This window comes from Pristis pectinata, chromosome 3, assembly GCF_009764475.1.
Source record: "Pristis pectinata isolate sPriPec2 chromosome 3, sPriPec2.1.pri, whole genome shotgun sequence".
Taxonomy (NCBI): Eukaryota; Metazoa; Chordata; class Chondrichthyes; order Rhinopristiformes; family Pristidae; genus Pristis; species Pristis pectinata.
In genome coordinates, this window is record NC_067407.1 from 125,991,376 (window position 1) to 126,013,626 (window position 22,251).

At 40.6% G+C, this 22,251-nt stretch overlaps 2 protein-coding genes across 3 annotated transcripts in view; both read left to right on the plus strand.

The window, feature by feature from the left end:
* The first annotated feature begins 2,832 nt into the window (after positions 1 to 2,832).
* LOC127568050 (uncharacterized) lies at positions 2,833 to 14,456 on the plus strand. Its single transcript, XM_052011308.1, has 2 exons — positions 2,833 to 7,485; positions 14,441 to 14,456. The coding sequence occupies exon 1, from the start codon at positions 2,841 to 2,843 to the stop codon at positions 6,201 to 6,203; it is 3,363 nt and encodes a 1,120-aa protein (XP_051867268.1). The 5' UTR covers positions 2,833 to 2,840; the 3' UTR covers positions 6,204 to 7,485; positions 14,441 to 14,456.
* The window catches only part of mocs3 (molybdenum cofactor synthesis 3), a 39,132-nt gene continuing 26,233 nt past the window's right edge, over positions 9,353 to 22,251 (plus strand). Inside the window, exons 1-7 of one of the 2 annotated variants that reach the window (XM_052011326.1) lie at positions 9,603 to 9,639; positions 11,996 to 12,090; positions 13,685 to 13,740; positions 15,879 to 15,971; positions 19,436 to 19,556; positions 21,389 to 21,462; positions 21,565 to 21,683. In XM_052011326.1, coding sequence (XP_051867286.1) covers positions 13,719 to 13,740; positions 15,879 to 15,971; positions 19,436 to 19,556; positions 21,389 to 21,462; positions 21,565 to 21,683 — 429 coding nt within the window. In that variant the 5' untranslated portion in view covers positions 9,603 to 9,639; positions 11,996 to 12,090; positions 13,685 to 13,718. Of the gene's footprint in view, positions 9,640 to 11,995; positions 12,132 to 13,684; positions 13,741 to 15,878; positions 15,972 to 19,435; positions 19,557 to 21,388; positions 21,463 to 21,564; positions 21,684 to 22,251 lie in introns of both variants that reach the window. The other variant, XM_052011325.1, reaches the window with a different exon arrangement.

Here is a 22,251-nt window from a genome sequence, read left to right on the forward strand (position 1 = left end):
CACCAAGGTCTTGTTGTGTACAGTCTTTTCTTCTCTTCACTGTCTTGTATAATTTATATTCTGTGTGTAGTCTGAACCTATGTGCTTGTGATGTTGCTGCAAACAAGTTTTTCATTATACCTGTACCTTACCATACTTGTGCACATGACAACAAACTCGATTTGACTTGTCTCGACTCGAAGGAAGTTGTTGGTCATGCAGGATTGCATGTCAAGCAAGCAATTCAGAAACAAAGAAGCATTGGAAGAGTTCTGTGAGGTGGGTTTTGTTCAATGCAATGTAACTTGCATTCTTATTGAATTAAGTCTGGTGGTTGAATCATTTCTTTCACCAAGCAGCGAACCTCATGCACCAAGAATTCCCAAATGGTCTCCCATTCAAATACTGACTACCTTGGATACAAACAGGGAGCCTGATGAGCATGCTCCTCAGGAAGATAATGAAGGGAGATGAGGGCTTCAGAATCTAAGTAATTGTTGGACCAGTTGATGAAGTTCTAGTTCATAGGGAAATTTGTGAACATTGTCAATGATGTCAGAGTTTTATGCACTGTTACTATTTAATAGTTTTAGGGACATTCTGTAATGACAAAGAATCCAAGGGAGAAACAGAAAATTCTGGTTAAAACAGATAACGTTCAGCACCGGTCAAAATTGGAAAAATGTTCGTCATAAGTTCTGCACTGTTCACGTTACAAAGATAAATGCAAAATTAGAACATTGACTGCATAGTTTCAAAGTAATCTTTCTGCCTAATGAATCTGGAAACAAATCAGTGCTACTTGTGCTGATTCAGATGTGGACATTTTAAGATCTATCAGACACTTGATTCAGAGTTACTGTTGTGTTTTTCCGTAGATAAGCATAAATGTATGTTTTATATGATGTGCTGCTGTTTCCCTTTGAAATTCTGTTCAAGATCTTTGAGAGATTTCCAAACCACAGCCAAAAGATTAGTTCCAAAGTTAGTAAATAAATATCAAATTTTTATGTAGACAAATTGTGCACAGTATACAAATAATTAAAGAGATTAATTTGATTTTGGTGGTTTGGTTGAAAGTAAATGTTGACCTGGAAGCTCCCTGCCAATTTTTCAATAATGCCATACAATCATTGCCATTACTTTTGTTACGGACTCAGTGAAAGTCCCTTTAAGATAGAGAGTGTGTGTGTATGTGTGTGTGGGGCGTGCTTACGTCAATAGAAGATAAAGGACGTAATGACGTTGTTGAAGAAGAAGAAGAAGAGAGAGAGAGAAGGGAGAGAGACACCAGCCTGCTTGTTTTTCTCTATCGATGGATGAGAAACAATAACTGTGTTTGCCACTGAAATCCATGTATGGAAGTTGGAAGTAATCCGGTGGAGTTCACTTTGTTGCTGACCTGTAGAAGGAAACAGGTATTTGTGTGTGGACGACCACGGTTCGGATGCTTTTCAGGGTGAGCAAGTCACTACCGAGTAAACACTGAAGTGTCGTTTGGGTTCCATCGTGGAACATTTGGATTTCGTATGTACTCTCTCTATGTTTTTCTACATCTACATCTTATCTTCAGACAACGGTGGTTGTTGAAGAAGCCCTTGCTCATGTTTCACCTTATGGCTTGCGGAACTGAACTTTAAGAACCATTCCGGAACTGGAAGTTTTGGACTTTGTCACACACACACACGAAGAGTTTAGTTTTGGGGTTAACGTTCGAGGTTTAACATTTTTGAATTCTAACATACTAACATTTTTACTTTTATTTTACGTATTATCATAAGTAGTGATTAATAAAATAGTTTTTAACACTGAATCATGCTCAGTGTGTTTCTTTTGTTGCTGGTTTGTGACAAAATTGGGGGCTCGTCCGGGATAGTTCCCAAGGTTAACGAGTGTCGTCTGGGATTGTACCCCAGATTGACGAAATTTGTTCGAGATTCAATCCAAAGATTTTTGAGGGAGGTCTGATAAATTCTTTTTAATTGGCTTGTGTGTGTGGAAACCAGCAGCAATGGATATTAAGGCATTTTTGGAGTCACCAACCCAAAAGGGATTGGAGGTGGCGAAAAAGGATGATTTGATAAAGATTGCTACAAGGCTAAACCTTACAGAAGTAAAGCAGTCTATGAGAAAGGCAGATATTCAGAGACTGATAGCTGGCCATTATGTGGAAAAGAAAGTGTTTGAGAAGGAAGTGTTAAAACAGTTTCCTGGCAGTGAAATAGCAATTTCTGAGGCACAGGTGCAGCTGGCAAAGATAGAGGCTGAACGAGAGCAAAATAAATTAGAAGCTGAACGAGAACAAAAGAGATTAGAGGCTGAACGAGAGCAAACCCAGTTAAAGATAGAGGCTGAACGAGAACAAAAGAAATTAGAGGCCGAACAAGAGGAAAAGAAATTAGAGACTGAACAAAAGCTAACTCAGATGAAGATAGAGGCTGATCTAGCAATGAAGCAGATGGAATTGAAGAGGATGGAGCTGGATAGTGAGGAGAAGGAAAAACAGAGGCAGCATGAGTTACAAATGAAGCGTAGGAGTTCGGAATCTGATTCTGATGATGGTTTTTCAGCCAGCAGGGAGGTTCGATTAGTCCCTCCGTTTGAAGAAGATCAGGTTGATCAGTATTTCCAAAATTTTGAAAAGGTTGCTGTGAGTTCAAACTGGCCAAGGAAAGGATGGGCTCTTATGGTACAGAGTGTGATTAAAGGTAAAGCTCAAAAAGCTTATTCTGCTTTGTCTGCTGAGGATGCAGCTGATTTGAACCAAGGTAAAACAAGCTATATTGAAGGCCTATGAATTGGTACCTGAAGCTTATAGACAAAAATTCAGAGACTTGAGGAAATCTGCAGATCAGACTTATATGGAATTTGCCAATGGAAAGAGAATATGTTTTGAACGATGGTACATGGCTAAAAATGTAGATGGGGATTTTGATAAATTGAAAGAATTGATACTGGTGGAAGACTTTAAAAGATGTGTTCCAGCTGAATTAACAACATATTTAAATGAAAAGGCAGTGGAAACTTTACAAGAAACTGCTAGGTTGGCAGATGATTATGCTTTAACCCATAAATCCAAATGGGGACAACCTAAAACCTTTCAAAAGAGTTACAAAGACAATCCAGGTAAACCGGAGATTAAATTGGGAGGTAATCAAAAAGGAAAAGATGAAAAGAAGCCAGGGCTGGAGAAACCTGTTGAGCGTACTTGTTATTACTGTAAGAAACCTGGCCATGTGATATCTAATTGTGCCCTTTTGAAGAAAAGGAAGGAAGCTGGGCCCAATGCTTGCTTTCAGGCAATTAAAAATCAAAAAGGTTTAGGAGATGCTGTTAAAGATCAGTCCTTGCAAGAGGTAAAAGCGGAAAAGTTGGAAGAGGTGAGAAAAGAATTCCGTTCGTATGTATCAGAGGGTTTTGTTTCACTGAATGATGAGTCACCCCAGGTGCCAGTGAAAATTCTTAGAGATACTGGGGCTAGTCAATCTCTCTTGCTGGACAGTGTTTTAAATTTTGGTGAAGAAAGTGACACTGGTGAAGTAAATCTAGTACGAGGCATTACAGGTGAGACCATGTCTGTCCCTTTTCACAGGGTGATTTTAAAGTCAAAGTTCGTAGAAGGACCAGTCGAGATAGGGATAAGACCTAGTTTGCCAGTGGAAGGAGTTTCTTTGTTATTGGGAAATGACCTTGCAGATGGAGAAATTGTTCCTGTGGTACGGTTAACGACCAAACCAAGGATTGATGAGTCTGAGGATGATTCAGATGTTTACCCATCATGTGCGGTGACTCGAGCTAGAGCTAAAGAATTAGCCAAGACAGACAGTCCGGTGCAGTCTGATGTAGTTCCTTGTGACAGTCCTAAACAGGAAGAAAATTTTGATGCCTTATCTGAGACTTTTCTGTCTTCACTGGAGGATCAACATCCTTACAGTGAGCCTGAATTTAAAGATTTGTCTTTGTCGAGGAAGGATTTTATGGTGGAACAGACAAAGGACCCTGAGTTGACAGAATTGAAAGAAAAAGCTCTCTCATGTGAGGAGATTGAAAAGGTGCCAACTGGATACTATGTCAAAAATGGAGTGTTAATGAGGAAATGGAGACCTCCTCATGTTCCTGTTACTGAGGAATGGGAAGTTATTCATCAGGTTGTTGTTCCAAAGGTTTATAGGGATGAGATTTTAAACCTGGCCCACAGTATGCCTTTGGGTGGTCATTTTGGGGTGAATAAAACTGTAGGGAAGATCTTGAAACAATTCTATTGGCCTGGTTTGAGAAAAGATGTGGTGATGTTTTGTCGAACCTGCCACACATGTCAGATGGTAGGTAAACCAAATCAAAAACCCCCTGTGGCTCCTTTGAAACCAATTCCTGCTTTTGGGGAGCCCTTTTCGAAGGTGATTGTGGACTGTGTTGGCCCCTTACCAAAGTCTAAGACTGGAAATCAGTATTTGTTAACCATCATGTGTGCCACTTCTAGATTTCCAGAGGCAATACCCCTTAGAAATATTAAGGCCAAGACGGTGTCAAAGGCTCTTGTAAAATTTTTTACCTTGTTTGGTTTGCCAAAAGAAATCCAATCTGATCAAGGTAGTAATTTTATGTCAAAAATTTTTCAACAAATAGTCTATGAGCTGGGAGCAAAGCAGATTGTATCATCTGCATATCACCCAGAATCTCAAGGAGCTCTGGAGAGATTTCATTCTACTCTCAAAAATATGCTGAAGACTTATTGCTTTGAAAACACCAAGGATTGGGACGAAGGGATCCATTTACTTTTGTTTGCCGTTAGAGAATCGATCCAGGAGTCAATCGGATTTAGTCCTTTTGAGCTTGTGTTTGGACATAGGGTGAGAGGACCTTTGGAGTTGTTGAGAGAGCAATGGGTTAATGAGGAAGTTCACTTGAGTCTGTTGGACTATGTCCAAAAATTTAAAACTCGGTTGGAGAGAGTCTGCCAGCTAGCGAGAGAGAATTTGAAAACAAGCCAGATAAGAATGAAGACATATTTTGATAGACGTGCTCGGCCTAGGACATTCGCAGTGGGGCAAAAGGTGTTGATATTTTTCCCTAGCCAAAATAATCCCTTGCAAGCTCGTTTTTCTGGACCCTATGTTATTGAATCTCGAGTGACTGATCTAACATATATAATCAAAACACCAGATAGACGCAAGAAAACACAACTCTGTCACGTAAACATGCTAAAACCTTATTATGAGAGGGATTCAGTTGTGGCCTTGGTGGATGGTGAAAAGGTTGTTTCTAGAATGCCTGATGTTGATGTTGAGGAAGGCCAATTTAGACCAAATATTGTTCCATCGAAACTGAAAAACCAAAATATCATGGAGAACCTTGAAACGAAGTTGGACCATTTACAAGTTTCACAAAAACAACAGATGAGAGAATTAATTTTAAAATTTAAAAATCTGTTCCCAGATGTTCCAAACAGAACATCGATAATTACCCATGATGTTGATGTTGGGGATGCAAAACCAATCAAACAACACCCATATCGAATGAATGTGGAAAAAAGTAAACTTGTTGATCAGGAAATCAAATACATGTTGGAAAATGATATTATTAGACATTCTACTTCAAATTGGAGTTCGCCCTGTGTTATTGTACCTAAACCTGATGGAACTGTTAGATTTTGCACAGATTACAGGAAAGTGAATGCTGTAACAAAGTCAGATGCTTACCCTATTCCTAGAGTGGATGATTGCATAGACAGAGTGGGAAAGGCAAAATTTCTTACAAAGATTGACCTATTAAAAGGGTACTGGTGTGTTCCATTAACAGATAGAGGAAGGGAGATTTCAGCCTTTGTAACCCCTTCTGGATTGTATGAATACAATGTTTTGCCATTTGGAATGAAAAATGCTCCGGCAACATTTCAAAGAATGATTAATTCAGTGATTCATGGGTTAAAACATACAGATGCCTACATTGACGACTTAGTGACTGGGAATGATACTTGGGAAGATCACATCTCTGCGTTAGAAAGGTTGTTTGAAAGACTTTCCAAGGCTAACCTTACAGTTAACTTGGCTAAAAGTGAATTTGGCCATGCCACTGTGACGTATTTTGGTTATGTTGTAGGTCAAGGCAAGCAAGCTCCTGTTCAGGCAAATGTTCAAGCAATATCTGAGTTCCCTATTCCCACAGGTACGAGGACTGTTAGAAGATTTTTTGGGAATGGTTGGATATTACCGAAAATTTTGTAAAAATTTTGCTGATATTGCTCTTCCCCTAACTAATCTTCTGAAGAAGGGAGTAAAGTTTGTTTGGACAGATTCTTGTCAAGAAGCATTTGAGAAGTTGAAAGCCATTTTATGCTACCATCCTGTGCTCAAAACACCTGACTTTGAAAAGCCATTTTCATTAGCAGTAGATGCCAGTGATGAAGCTGCAGGAGCTGTGTTGTTGCAGAAGGGTGACCTTGATGATATTGACCATCCTGTAGCTTACTTTTCAAAGAAATTTAATGAGCATCAAAAGAATTATTCCACCATAGAGAAAGAATTACTGTCGCTTGTTTTAGCCTTGCAACATTTCAGTGTATATGTTTGCACCGCTCAGAAACCATTGACTGTGTATACCGATCATAACCCATTGGTGTTTCTGAGCCGAGTCAAAAACAAGAACAGAAGGCTGTTAAACTGGAGTTTAATTTTGCAAGAGTTTGATCTCATGATAACTCACATTAAAGGCAAAGATAATGTGATTGCTGATTGTCTTTCCCGATGTTAAATGAGAAACATGTATCTGTACTAATCTGATAGTCTGTAGTTGTGTAGCATGATAATTATTAACATTACTAACTCTATGCGCGGTTAAAATTTTCTTGGGAAAATTTTTTTTTAGGTGGGAGGTGTTACGGACTCAGTGAAAGTCCCTTTAAGATAGAGAGTGTGTGTGTATGTGTGTGTGGGGCGTGCTTACGTCAATAGAAGATAAAGGACGTAATGACGTTGTTGAAGAAGAAGAAGAAGAGAGAGAGAGAAGGGAGAGAGACACCAGCCTGCTTGTTTTTCTCTATCGATGGATGAGAAACAATAACTGTGTTTGCCACTGAAATCCATGTATGGAAGTTGGAAGTAATCCGGTGGAGTTCACTTTGTTGCTGACCTGTAGAAGGAAACAGGTATTTGTGTGTGGACGACCACGGTTCGGATGCTTTTCAGGGTGAGCAAGTCACTACCGAGTAAACACTGAAGTGTCGTTTGGGTTCCATCGTGGAACATTTGGATTTCGTATGTACTCTCTCTATGTTTTTCTACATCTACATCTTATCTTCAGACAACGGTGGTTGTTGAAGAAGCCCTTGCTCATGTTTCACCTTATGGCTTGCGGAACTGAACTTTAAGAACCATTCCGGAACTGGAAGTTTTGGACTTTGTCACACACACACACGAAGAGTTTAGTTTTGGGGTTAACGTTCGAGGTTTAACATTTTTGAATTCTAACATACTAACATTTTTACTTTTATTTTACGTATTATCATAAGTAGTGATTAATAAAATAGTTTTTAACACTGAATCATGCTCAGTGTGTTTCTTTTGTTGCTGGTTTGTGACACTTTAAAAGGCAGACAGGAGTTCAGATTAATGTCTCATTCAAAAACCAGTCTTTTGGTTTTGAATCCTGAAAGAATGTGCAAACTCTGGACAGACAACACCCAAGGCCAGGATCGAACCCAGGTCCCAATCTTCTTAACCTCTCTTCCTAATGACATATCCATCATCCCAGGAGTCCATCAATCTCAAAAGATTGGAGAAGCAAAAAATAGATTAAGGGCAAATAATCAAGTTCACAGGAGTGCAAGAATAGAAACGTATTATTGGGAGCTGCAGAACTATAAGCAGTATTGTTCTTTGAAAAAGATTTCAGGGAAACATTTTTTAAAAAAGGCATGCATTTATATTGCACCATTCATGATTCCAGGATGTCTAGAAGCAGTTTTATTCCTTAACTCAGCAGATCAAGTAGCTTTTGTGGAGATAGAAATAGAATTAAAGGTTTGGATGAATGGCCTTTACCAGACTTGAATTAAATTTTTTAATTTCTGTCTCAAGCTTCTCCGCAGATGCTGCTCAACCAGTTGAGTATACCCAGCAGTTTATGTCTTTATTTCCGATTTCCAGCATCAGCAGTTTTTTTGCTTTTCCTTTCTGTTCAAATAAATAGTGCTACTTTGAAAGAAAAGCTATGCTAATACCCCTAAAAGATACAAGAATGGCTAAGGGTTCTCTTTGCTAGACCTCCAGTGTAGTATAGTCCAGCTGAAAGCCCTCTTAGAGGTTTCCCAAATGACCTAGTTACCTCCAAAGATTACACTCACGTGCCAAAATATCCAGCATCACATTGTAGTGACTTTGTACGCCAATTAGAATAAAACAGCTGCCTTCACCTTCCCATCTCCACTTCTTAGAACGAAAGTCCAAAGGAAATTATTTTTTTATTAAATATACAACATGGTATTTTTCAACTAAAATTTTCATCTGAGTTGCTCACAGCATTATCTGGGGAATTACTTCTTAACTAAATTAATTAAATTAATAAATAAATTGACTTAATTAAATAAGCGCACTCAGGACTAGAAATTATAATTTTAATTAGCAGCTTCTTCCATGAGCATCCGGACTGTGGGAAGTTTCCAAGGGGGCACCTCACTTCTTTCCATACTTGAAGCTTGGGATTTAAGTTCACTTGCAGTGCTGTAATGTAGAAAATCAATGTGCATTGCTCACAAAGATAAAATAAAGTTATGTTACTTGAAGAGAGAAAAACGATAGGTAATGTGGTGAGCCTTTAATGTTAGTAATCTCATCAGCCCAGCACAGCCACATTGGCAAGGGAATTAAAGCGCCAGCATGGCAGGGCGGCCATATCTTGAAGGGCAGCCATATCGTGAAGGGATGGAAGGGCGGCCATATCTTGAAGGGCAGCCATATCGTGAAGGGATGGAAGGGCGGCCATATCTTGAAGGGCAGCCATATCGTGAAGGGATGGAAGGGCGGCCATATCTTGAAGGGCAGCCATATCGTGAAGGGATGGAAGGGCGGCCATATCTTGAAGGGCAGCCATATCGTGAAGGGATGGAAGGGCGGCCATATCTTGAAGGGCAGCCATATCGTGAAGGGATGGAAGGGCGGCCATATCTTGAAGGGCAGCCATATCGTGAAGGGATGGAAGGGCGGCCATATCTTGAAGGGCAGCCATATCGTGAAGGGATGGCGGGGCGGCCATATCTTGAAGGGCAGCCTTATCGTGAAGGGATGGCGGGGCGGCCATACTGGTAAAGGAACCTCGGGCTGCGGAGCGGCCATGGTGGTAGATGAGCGAGTTGTGCGCAGGCCGCCCGCCATCTTTGTGAAGGAGTCGGGCCGGCGGAGTTCGGCCATATTAGCGAATGGTGGGGCAGAGCGGCAGGAGACCGGCTTCCCTGCATTGACTGTTGGCGGTACACGCTGCTTGACGCGTCGCTCGGTTTCGGTTTATTTCTGGACTCGAGCCGGAGCTGGCGGCGTGAGTCAAGGCGATTGCTGACCGACGCAGAAGCCCAACATGGAGGCGGAGGTGGCCAGGCTGAGGAATGAATTGGCCAAGAAGGAGCAGGAGGTGGAGAGGCTGAGGGCAGCGGCCGCCTGTCTGCATCAGGTATCAAGTGGTGCAGACCCACCCGGGAGCACCGTGGCAGCCCTCTCACGGCCTTCACTCATCTCACTCTTCATCCACCCTGCCCCTTGCCTCGCTCACCTTCATTCATTCGCTCTCTTCCTCACAGAACAAGCTTGTAGCTCTGAAAGGTCATCCTCCCGAAACAACAGCCTTTTCTCCACACATCAGAACTTCTGAGCATGTCTATTTTCCCTGATTTTATATCAGTTTATTAGGTGGCAGTGGCATTGGGTTCTGCCACCTACACTCTCTTTACCCACTGTAGCACCCCCACGTTTTCAATTTCATTCCCTTCCCCCACCCAGTTCTATCTGCCTATCACCCAGAATCATAACCTTGTTGGTCTCCTATCCCCTTCCCCACCTGGTTCCATCTGCCCATCATCCCTCTCTCATCTCGTTAATACCCCCCTTTCTCATCAAATTAGAGCATTTGTAGCCTTTTATGTCACCACTTATCACCTTCCAGCCTCTATGTACGCCCATCTGCCCCCTTTTATTCTCCTTATCTGTTTCCACCTTTCACCAAACAGCCTCTATCTTCCAACTCCACTCCTTCCCCTCCACCACCTTGCTCCATCTGTCCATCCTCCTCTTCCTCCTCCTTCTCACCAGGTTCCACCTGCCAGGCCCTGTCTCACCCTTCCCTCTTACCGTTGTTATACTGGCTATCTTTCCTCTACATTCATCATTCATGATGCAGGTTTTTGACCCGATATGTCAACCATCCCTCCGTCTCCACAGATGTTGCTCCAGTTCCTCCGGCAGTTTGTTTTTTCTTTCCAGATTCCAGTATCTGCAGTTTCTTGTGTCTGTAATATCTGCAGACTTTGGTGTCCCTATTTGCCCAACTCTATAAATGCTTCAACTCATCGTGCAAAAGCCCCCAGCTCCTGAAGAGTTGGAGCTGTCCACATGGTTAACTTTTTTCTCTAATAAATTGACTATTTCAGACAAACAAGCAAATCCAACCAGTAACAAGTGAATCTTTGGAAAAGTGCTTTTGAATGGAGCCCAGAGATGTATTTTAATGGGTTGTGTTTTGTCGTAGACATTCTGATAAAGTGAATATACTACTGTTTAAAAATAAGAGGTTGCCAATTTAAGGCAGAGATGAAGTGAATTTTTACCTCCAAAGGGTGAGGGGCCAGGATTGCCATGGGTATAAGTTGTACACAAGGCCTTCTGATTGAGAGAGGGGGGGGGGGGGAGACAGAGAGAACGTAAACAAAAGCTGTAAAATTATGGCAATTTGAGAGTAGAGAATAGAGAAAAGGAAGATGAAGGTTGATAAATGCAGAGCTGTAGGACCTTCCCAGCAGGTCAGGTTGTGGTACTGGAGAACAGCCAAGTCAATGTCACAGAAGGGCCAATTCTGATACAGACAAAGACACCAAGTTACCTGAAGTAGAATGTACCCAGATGCGTGATCAGATGCTGTTCTTCAACCTTATGTTGAGCCTCTTAAAAACATGCAGGGCAGCATGGATAGGTCAGACTGGGAATGGTATAGAGAACAAAAGATTCAGGCAACAGGGAGTTCAGGGTCACCCTGCAGACTGAACTTCTTTAATATTGGATTCCAGTATTTTCCCTATAACTGATGTCAGGCCCATGGGTCTATGGTTCCCTGTTTTATCTCTTTTTGTAAATAGTGAGATTACATGTGCTACCTTCCAGTCTTTGGGAATTGTTCAATCATCTTTGGTATTTTGCAAAGTGGTGACAAGTGCATCCACTATACACATAGCCATCTTGTTTACAATTGTAGGATGCAGGTTATCAGGTCCTGGGGATTAATTATCTCTCAAATTTCTCCAATGTAAACTTTTTGCTAAGTCTAATTTTGTTGTGGTCTTCGTTAACTCTAGACCTATAGTCATTCACTATTTCTGTGAGTTTCTTTGTGTCTTCTGTGAGGATGGGCACACAAATAAGTGTTGAATTTGTGTGTACTCTGTGCCCTGAAATCTTCAGTGACTCACCTCCCCCTTAAAACTCATGACTAGCAATTCCTACATGGTCCTGCAGTTCTTCACTCGTATAACTTAATTTTGCTGGGTATTCTGGTATATTTGTTTCTCTAACCTTCTTCTGGTTCCCTCTCGGCTATTGGCAAAACATTGCCAGGGAATGCTCAGTTTAAAGATTTTTTTTTACTTGTCCTATTTTTACCATGACTAAAAACATCAGATCAAGTAGGTTTAGAAATTGTACAGTGGCTAGCTTTGGTCATTTCAATTTCTGTATTATATACTTCTGTGGAGTTTTAAAGACTGTTGTGCTAATGTAGGCACCTTTTTAATTCTCTCAGATTGATCATGCTTTTTTTTCAGAATTCTCTTTCTGGAAGTATGTTTACATTAATTAAGCAAGTTACAGAGATCCCGACGCTGGAAGAAAAATCTCTCTCAAAAGAAGAAATCATGAGGTACAGCAGACAGCTTATCATTCCAGAAATTGGAGTCAAAGGTATTGAGAGAAAAAATAGAATAAATGTAAATTGTATGGTTTCATATAAAACATAAAGACTATAATAGTGTAGTGGTCATTGAATTGGAGCAGCAACTGCAGAGACTGGAAGTTCAAATCCCACAATGGCAAGTTCTGAAATTGAATTCAGTAAATCAAGACTGGGAAGTGAGATTGGAATTCACTTTTGGGAGTACTGCAGACTTAAAACATTATCCTATAATTCTGGAACAGCACACTGGTATTCTTTCATAGGTTGTTGCTGTTTGTTAACTATTTAAATTTGTGTAGTATATCGACCACGTCAAAGTTGTTCCCTTACTATTTAGAACAATTGTTTTCTTTTCTCTGTTGACAGTCGTGTTGTAATTTAGTTTCTCTTCTGCTGAAATTATATTTCAATTAACTTTCAATGGTGGATTATGTAGCAGGTGCAGTAGCAAGTCTTAGGATAGAATTATGTTAAATCTGTCAGGTTATAATTCTTTAATGGACTCTCATGCATATTTCTTTTCAGAAAGTGCATTTGAATTTCTGCATGTAAGGGTAGACTCCTTGTTTATGCCTAAACTCGGGAATAAGTTACATGGCAAAAGAGACAAATGTAGCATTGCCGCTTTTCTTTGTTGTTTACTTTTTTGTTGAATCAGAATCAGTTTCATTGTCACTAACATGTCATGAAACTTGTTGCTTTGCGGCAGCAGTACAGTGCATGACATGAAAATTACCATAAATTATAAAATAAGTAAATAGTGCAAAAAGGAATAATGAAGTGGAGGGGAAGAAGCTGCTCCTAAGTCATTGAGTTTGGGTCTTCAGGCTCCTGTACCTCCTCCCCGATGGTAGTAACAAGAAGAGGGCATGTCCTGGATGGCGAGGGTGCTTAATGATGGATGCTGCCTTCTTGAGGCACCGCCTCTTGAAGATGGCCTTGATGGTGGGGAGCATTGCACCCATAATGGAGCTGGCTGAATGTACAACCCTGTTCAGCCAAAATACTGAGCTTCTTTCCAATGAGGATGGACTAGAGATTTTGATAAAGCAATGACCAATATCCCTCTGCAGGACTGATTGCGTAACCATATTTCTGTTGTTGTAGAAGTCAAATGATTGGTCAAATTATGCATATATTAAGTCACTGTTGATATACATTAGAGTTAAGGGCTTGAACTCGTGCTCTGGAGATTGATGGTAGGACTTGCACCATGATTCGAAGGGCCCAAAGATGGATTGAGGACCAGAAGGATGTTGGTGTACAAGTCCAAAGATCCCTCTGGGTGACAGCACAGGTAGATAATGTGGTTAGGAAGGCATACAGAATGCTGGCCTTCATTAGCCGGGCCATAGAACACAAGTGCATGGAGGACCTGGTACAATTTCATAAGACTTTGGTTAAGCCCCGGCTGGAGAACTGTGTGCAGTTCTGGTTTGTGCACTAGAGGGAGGATGTGATTGTACGGAGCGTGTACAAAGGAGATTCATCAGGATGTTGCCTGGGATGAAGTGTTTCAGTTACGAGGAGAGACTGAATAAGCTGGGTTTGTTTTCTCTAGGAGCAGAGGAGACTGAAGGGGAACCGATAGTGATATGAAAAATTATGATGTCACAGGTAGGGTGGATAATAAGAAACTTTTCCCCACAACAGAGATGTCTAACACCTGTTACGGACTCAGTGAAAGTCCCTTTAAGATAGAGACTGTGTGTATGTGTGTGTGGGGCGTGCTTACGTCAATAGAAGATAAAGGACGTAATGACGTTGTTGAAGTTAGAAGAAGAAGAAGAAAGAGAGAGAGAGAGAGAGAGAAGGGAGAGAGACACCAGCCTGCTAGTGTTCTCTATCGATGGATGAGAAACAATAACTGTGTCTGCCACTGAAATCCATGTATGGAAGTTGGAAGTAATCCGGTGGAGTTCACTTTGTTGCTGACCTGTAGAAGGAAACAGGTATTTGTGTGTGGACGACCACGATTCGGATGCTTTTCGGGGTGAGGAAGTCACTACCGAGTAAACACTGGAGTGTCGTTTGGGATCCCTCGTGGAACATTTGGATTTCGTATGTACTCTCTCTCTGTTTTTCTACATCTACGTCTTATCTTCAGACAACGGTGGTTGTTGAAGAAGCCCTTGCTCATGTTTCACCTTATGACTTGCGGAACTGAACTTTAAGAACCATTCCGGAACTGGGAGTTTTGGACTTTGTCACACACACACACACGACGAGTTTAGTTTTGGGGTTAACGTTCGAGGTTTAACATTTTTGAATTCTAACATACTAACATTTTTACTTTTATTTTACGTATTATCATAAGTAGTGATTAATAAAATAGTTTTTAACACTGAATCATGCTCAGTGTGTTTCTTTTGTTGCTGGTTCGTGACACACCAGAGGGTATAGATTTCAGGTGAAGTGTTAGAGGGCACAAGAGGAAAAGTTTTAGCACTCTGAGAGGATGATTGCAGTCTGGAACACCTGAGATGATGGTGGAGACAGGTACTCTCACAAAATTTAAATAGTATCTGGACGAGTACATGAATCACATAGAAGGTGATAGACCAAGTGCTGGTAAACGGGAATAGTATAGTTGGGTACTTGAAGCTCAGCATGGATGTGATGGGTTGAAGAGTCTGCTCCTGTGCTGCATGGCTATGGGTCTATGACACATCTGAATACCATTATGGCATTTGGGAAATTTGCAAACAAGTAATTAAATATATCTGAATAAAAGAATCTAGAAATAAAAAAGCAAGAATCAGTAAAGATGATCACAAAAGTATCGGAATGTTGTAGAAACTGTGAGATTGGTTTGTGTATGGAAATGTGCCAACCTAATTTAGTTTGTTTATATGTGACTTTTAACTAAATTTCAAATGGCATAACAAAGCACTTAGTTCAAGAACAAAAAGGAATGAGAACCAAAAGCTAGTTAATTATACCTAATCCCGTGAGCAAGTAATTAAAAGAAATTTTTTACCAGAAGAGAAATTCCTTTCACTCTCCTTGTATTTTTGGAATGATCTGTATGGATAGCATGCAAAACAAAGTTTTTCACTGTCTCTGGGTACATGTGACAATAATAAACCAATTACCATTTGTACAGTAGTGATGTACTATTTTGCATATTTAATATTAGAAATGCAATCTAGTTTTAGGTCTGCATGAACTTTTTTTTTAACCAACTGCACGGAGGTGCATAAAAATAATCTGGGTTTAGTCATGGTGCAAGATGACAACTTTAAACTTTATGTACCTTATACTTAAAACATATATACCAATCTTGTGGAAAGAAATGCAGAGTTCTCAACAGTTCCACCAAGTGGCCAATCCCTGTATTCAGACTGGAAGCAGTTTCAGAAAAATATACAATGATATTAACACTACAAGATTGCAGATACTGTGTGACACTGCGTATTACGCCTTCGGAAAGCCACAAGTGTTGTAGATAGCAATTGCGATGCAAACCTTCAAATTGAAAATTTCATAATTACATCCTATTATTATAGAAATTAGAAGGCTCTTTGATGTAACCAGTCCCTGTTGCTGTTTATTGTTGTTTTATCACCTATTTAACCTAAATTTTTGGTATAGTCACTATTCTAGTCATCAGTGTTAATAGCATATCACTCTCACACACTTTGTGAAAAGAAACTTAGTTTGTCATTTTGCACAAATCTGTTGACTCTATATTCTGCACTGTATAATTTTACTTCAAATTTAAAAGACTTTAAATATTCATTTTATGTTAACAGGTCAACTGAATCTCTCCAAGAAAGCTGTTCTAATTGTGGGCTGTGGAGGGCTGGGCTGCCCTGCTGCGCAGTACCTGGCAGCTGCAGGCATTGGTAAGATTAGAATTGTAAATTTCATTTCCTTTGGCCTTTTTTCTCCAAAAGCCTGCTAAAGTGGCCTCGGGAAAGTGATCCAAGTTTCATCTTTATTTTATCAAGAAACTTTGGTCAAATAATGCTCTTGTGTACTCAATTTTCTGACTAATAGGCTGTGGCAAATGATGTTTTGCAGGGATCAGAACTGGACCCTCAGCTTTTTAACCATCTGTATTAATAACTTTGGCTGTTGCATATCCAAGTTTGAGGCTAACAGTTAAGTTGTAAGACATAGTATATTGTATGGATGGAAGAAGAAAGATACAAAATCACATAGGCTAGATGAGAGAGCATAACTGTGGTGAATGGATTTAATGGTGGGGAAGAGCATGACCGTCTGTGAAAGATAAATTGGAATGTTTTAACAATGGTGGGAAAGTAGAAGCAATAATAGAGTGGAACACTTTACATGTTGCCTGGTATAGTTTTTTTGTCTGTTCAATTATAGTACGGAGTTCTCCCCGTGTCTGCGTGGGTTTCCTCCGGGTGCTCCAGTTTCCTCCTACGTTCCAAAGACGTACGGGTCAGGAAGTTGTGGGCATGTTATGTTGGCACCGGAAGCATGGTGACACTTGCGGGCTGCCCCCAGAACACTCTACGCAAAAGATGCATTTCACTGTGTGTTTCGATGTACATGTGGCTAATAAAGATATCTTATAAATTGCAGGCAATGGCTTCACTTCCCACAGCCCCACCATCAACTCTGCTCATTCCCAAGTGCTTATTCTAGTTCCTTCTTTTTGATCTGTATGCGTACTTTCAGCAGCGGCATCTGAAAACACATCACTTTCCATGTGATGCTTGATGACACCGGCTTTACCTCACTTTTGCCTTTCTGGACCCCTCAGCTGTCCCTAAATTGTCTAACATTCATTATTTGGTGAGCAGAAATTTCCCCAACACTCGGTAGACCAAAGCTTTTGTCTTCATTTCGTGTAACAATCTCCATTCCTCTCCTGGTGACTGTCTGAAATTGACAGACTGTTCAAACGTTTTGCTGTCATGTTGAGTTTCTGACCAGATTTCTATGCCATCACTAAGACCGTCTAATAGCATTGCCTGACTCCATTTATGCCTCTGTCCTCTGATACTACCAGACTTAGTTATTGCAACTTGCACTTGGGTAGCCTCCCTTGTTTTGCCCTTGCAAATTGAGGTAATTCAAACCTCAGCTGCCTGTATCCTAACTTGCATCAAGTCCATAAAACCGTAGTAGAACAATACAGCACAGTACAGGCCCTTGGGCCCACCATGTTGTGCCAACTTTTAAACTACGCCTAAGACTATCTAACCCCTTCCTCCCACATATCCCCCTATTTTAAATTCCTCCATATGCTTATCTAACAATCTCTTGAACTTGACCAACGTACCAGCCTCCACCACCACCCCAGGCAGTGCATTCCATGCCCCAACCACTCTCTGGATGAAAAACCTCCCTTGAACTTCCCACCCATTACCTTAAAGCCATGCCCTCTTGTATTGAGCATTGGTGCCCTGGGACAGAGGTGCTGTCTGTCCACTCTATCCATTCCTCTTAATATTTTGTATACCTTTATCATGTCTCCCCTCATCCTCCTCTCTCCAGTGAGTAAAGCCCTAGCTCCTTTAGTCTCTCCTCATAACCCATACTCTCTAATCCAGGCAGCATCCTGGTAAATCTCCTCTGCACCCTTTCCAATGCCTCCACATCCTTCCTATAATGAGGCGACCAGAATTGGACACAGTACTCCAAGTGTGGTCGAACCAGTGTTTTGTAGAGCTGCATCATTACCTCGCGATCCCACGACTTATGAAAGCTAACATCCCATAAGCTTTCTTAACTACCCTATCTACCTGTGAGGCAACTTTCAGTGATCTGTGGACATGAACCCCCAGATCCCTCTGCTCCTCTACACTCCCCTGAATCCTGCCATTAATCTTGTACTCCGCCTTGGAGTTAGTCCTTCCAAAGTGTACCATCTCACACTTCTCCAGATTGAACTCCATCTGCCACTTGTCAGCCCAGCTCTGCATCCTATCAATATCCCTCTGTAAGCTTCGACAGCCCTCCACACTATCCACAGCACCACCGACCTTTGTGTCATCTGCAAACTTGCTAACCCACTCTTCCACCCCCTCATCCAAGTCATTAATAAATATCACGAAAAGTAGAGGTCCCAGAGCGGATCCCTGTGGGACACCACTAGTCACAGCCCTCCAACCTGAATGCACTCCCTCCACCAGAACCCTCTGTTTTCTACAGGCAAGCCAATTCTGAATTCACACGGCCAAGCCTCCCTGGATCCCTTGGCCTCTGACCTTCTGAAGAAGCCTACCATGCGGAACCTTGTCAAGCGCCTTACTAAAATCCATGTAGACCACATCCACTGCACTACCCTCATCAATCTTCCTGGTCACCTCCTCAAAGAACCCTATCAGGCTTGTGAGGCAAGATCTTCCCTTCACAAATCCATGCTGGCTGTCCCTAATTAGTCCATGATTCTCTAAATGCTCACAGATCCTATCTCTTAGAATCCTTTCTAACAGCTTACCCACCACAGACGTAAGGCTCACCGGTCTGTAATTCCCTGGACTATTCCTACTTCCTTTTTTGAATAAGGGGACAACATTTGCCACCCTCCAATCCTCCAGTACCATTCCCGTGGACTACGAGGATTCAAAGATACTAGCCAATGGTTCAGCAATCTCCTTCCTCGCCTCGCGGAGCAGCCTGGGGAATATTCCATCAGGCCCCGGGGACTTATCTGTCCTAATATTTTCTAACAGCTCCAACACATCCTCTCTCTTGATATCTACGTGCTCTAGAACATTACCTGTCTACCAATTACCCTCATACTTGCTGACTGAAAATTGGATCCCTCTTAACTGATGCCTTGATTTTAAAATTCTCTTCTTGTTTTCAATTAAATGGGGTTGATGTTATGGGGAATTGAACAAAGGAGCGAGCGGTAGGTGCTGAATAGCTTGCTCCTGTTTCTGTTTTTCATGCATGATGAGTATTTGGATTTATAAATTGCTGACCATATTAACATCTGGGAGTAGATTACCTAAGTTGTCATAATGTCTAGTAACAAGTTATTCTGTTGTTATTTGCTGAGCTACAACAAAACTAAGCAGTATTAATATGCTCAAAGTTCTGGTCTTGTGGGGTTGATTTCACATTCTGTTTCATAGAGAAACAACTGTATATTCATACTTTTTCAAAGTAGTAAATATTTTATTTCAACAGTGGCAACAGCACGCCCCCGACCCCCACCAAAACCTGGTAAAGTTCTATAGAAGCCAGTGATAAGCTGACTCTTACTTTTTGCATTTTGGTTATGTTAAAGTAAATTGTTCAGCAACATAATTAAATAAATCTACGTTATAGGGGACAAGAGCCAAAGATGAGAATGTATTGTAATATTTGAATGTCAATTTAGGTCGACTGGGACTTCTTGATTATGATGATGTGGAGCTTAGTAACCTACAGAGACAGGTTCTCCATGCAGAGGATAAGGTGGGCATATCAAAAGCATTGTCTGCAGCAACTGCAATAAATCGGTATGTAAAGTTCTTTACATCTGTTCTTTTTCTTTGAGAGTTCAAAAGGATGAGACTTTTCTTGGGTGTTGCACTATCTCATTAAGACATCTCAGTGGGATTCTGTGACGGTGGTTTCCCCATTGTCAGTCTTAATTAAATGAGCAGACAAGCTAGAATACCAATCTTAACAGACTTCAATGGAACAATTTTCGAATTGAGGTGTGTCTACCAACATACACGAACAACATCTCATTTCGAGAGTTCTTTCCATTGAACTGTGGTTAATGTTGTTAATACCTTGATTTTACTATGAAAAAAACCTTGGACTAAGGGGAAAGAGTGGGGAAATGGACTGTGGACTCCTTTGCAAAGAGATGACACAGACTGCGTGGATTGAATGGCAGCCTCTGTGCTGTAATGATACTCTGATTTCATGAATTTATTAAAAAATGTAACTTTAAAACAGTAAAATTGCTGAGTACTTTAAATTCCAATGGTTTGATATTAATGTAACATGGAATAAATTCTAGTTAAAAATAATCTCTTCCAAAAATCTTTTTGCTGACCAGACCGGAAAGTTTGCATGGATGATTTCCAAAAGGGATGCCATGGATGAGATACATAATTTAATCAGTCTGATTAGATAGAACTAATAACTTAAACTTGCTCTGCATTCAGATATATTTGTAATCAAAGTAATAGACTTTGAAATTTTAAATAGATCTGCCTTAAAATCAAGTGCTTTATTTATGTCTTCCTCCTGTTTCTTTGTCAATTTTCCCCGACTCCTCTTCATTAATGTCGACTACTTATTGGTTTAGAATCCTGTGGCCACTCAACGCCCTCCAGTGCTATGCCTTCTTGGTAGGGAACCTCCTTAGGCATGCCTTTGGAAGTGCTTGTCCTGGTTTAATGTAACTATGGTATCCTTAAGTAGCCTTCTATTTACGATGTGACTCTTCCCCCTTTTGTTAAAAAACCATTCTCTGACCAGATTATCCAGTTCCTCAATTTGTAGTGTGGCAGATCTCCATTTTTATAAAGACATTTCAATTGGAGTTTTTCATTCATTTTGCATGTGCAAAAGAGATTCCATTTGGGATTTTTTTTTTAAAAGCCCATTGTTTTTAACTCCACATATCCATCATGCTATGCTCTGCAGTTATTTTTTTCATACCCCCTCCCGCTTCACTGCAAGTTTACGAGTATATTTTATTTTCTTAATCGTTATGGCAAATGGGGGTCCTTTGTGCAATGGACATAATGAATGGCAAATGACTGTAACGTAATTCTTATCTGGTAATAAATATCTGGCCAATAAAATCTATTGTAGCCAGTTTTTTCTGAACTGACTTTTTCACATGCACATAATCCCCAACATTTAACCCAATATATAGGAGGGAAAAGCAGAGCAGTGATAGGTGGACAAAAGAGGGGAGGCGGGGTGGGCGCAGGGTGGTATATATTGGGCTTCCCTTTTTCCTATCTTCAGTCCTGAAGAAGGGTCCTGACCAAAACATTGACCGCCTGCTTCTCTCCACGGATGCTTCCTGGCCTGCTGAGTTCCTCCAGCATCAGTGTTTTTCTGTTTCTTTTTACTGCCTTTCACTCTGGGCTCACAACTGACCTGTTTGTTGCCCCATACTAGTATGGCTAGACCATTAATAGTTGTGCAGGTGACAACTGAGCTAAGTACTTATAAGTATCAACTTGTACCATTTTAGCAATGACCAGTTTGTCTTCTTGTATCGTTGTTACAGATCTGGAAAACTGTCAATTTAGATAGATATCAGATCAATGATTTTTTTTAAACTACCATGTTTTAACTTGGAACTCTTTCTGGTCTACAGGCTAAATTCAAATGTTGAATGTCTACCATACCACTTTCAATTGAACTTCAAGAATGCAAAGCAGCTTATTCAACAATATCCTTTGTGTTTTTTATGATTAATACAAACTATCTACTTGATTAAACTATCCATCTGATTAGGAGTTAAATCATCTATACTTTTCTTAACTAATTTCAAGTATGATATTGTAGTAGATTGTTCTGACAATGTTCCCACACGATATCTTGTCAACGATGCCTGTGTTCTGAATGGGAAGCCACTTGTATCAGCCAGTGCTCTCAGAATGGAGGGACAGGTAAATAACAAAAAAAGAGGTAGCTCATCAATGTATTTCTCCATTGAAAATCTGTACAAGTTCCAAAGTAACTTTTGGCAAATGAGATAATGGATACTAGAGGTAAATTATAAAAAGGGAATTTGATTGAGGAATTAAATCACTTTATTAGGTTACACCTGCAAATGAATCTCCGGTGTAAGAGAGAATTGTTCTGTTTGTAATTTTGTATTTGAGATATGTTGCTTTGTGAGATTGCATTTAATGCACATCTCATTTCCCTGAGCTTCAGTCAGTTTAAAGAACACCACAAGTCATTCATGTAGTGAGACTGGAAGTGCACATCATCCTGGGAGTTCTCCCTTCTTTATGTAACAGTGGGAGAACAAAATTACAGAATCTATTCAAACCAGTTTACCTTTGAGGGTTAAACGTGTCCTTTGGTAGCCCTTCTAGTACAATAATCACTACCCTTTTTGAGTCATGGAGTCATACAGCACGGAAGCAGCCCCTTTAGCCTAACTCATCCAAGCTGAGCTCATCCCATTTGCCTGCATTTGGGCCACATCCCTCTAAACCTTTCCTATCC

Bases quoted from the DNA above. Each gene is read 5' to 3' on its own strand.
- LOC127568050 (XM_052011308.1), top strand. From the start codon at position 2,841: ATGGAATTTGCCAATGGAAAGAGAATATGTTTTGAACGATGGTACATG.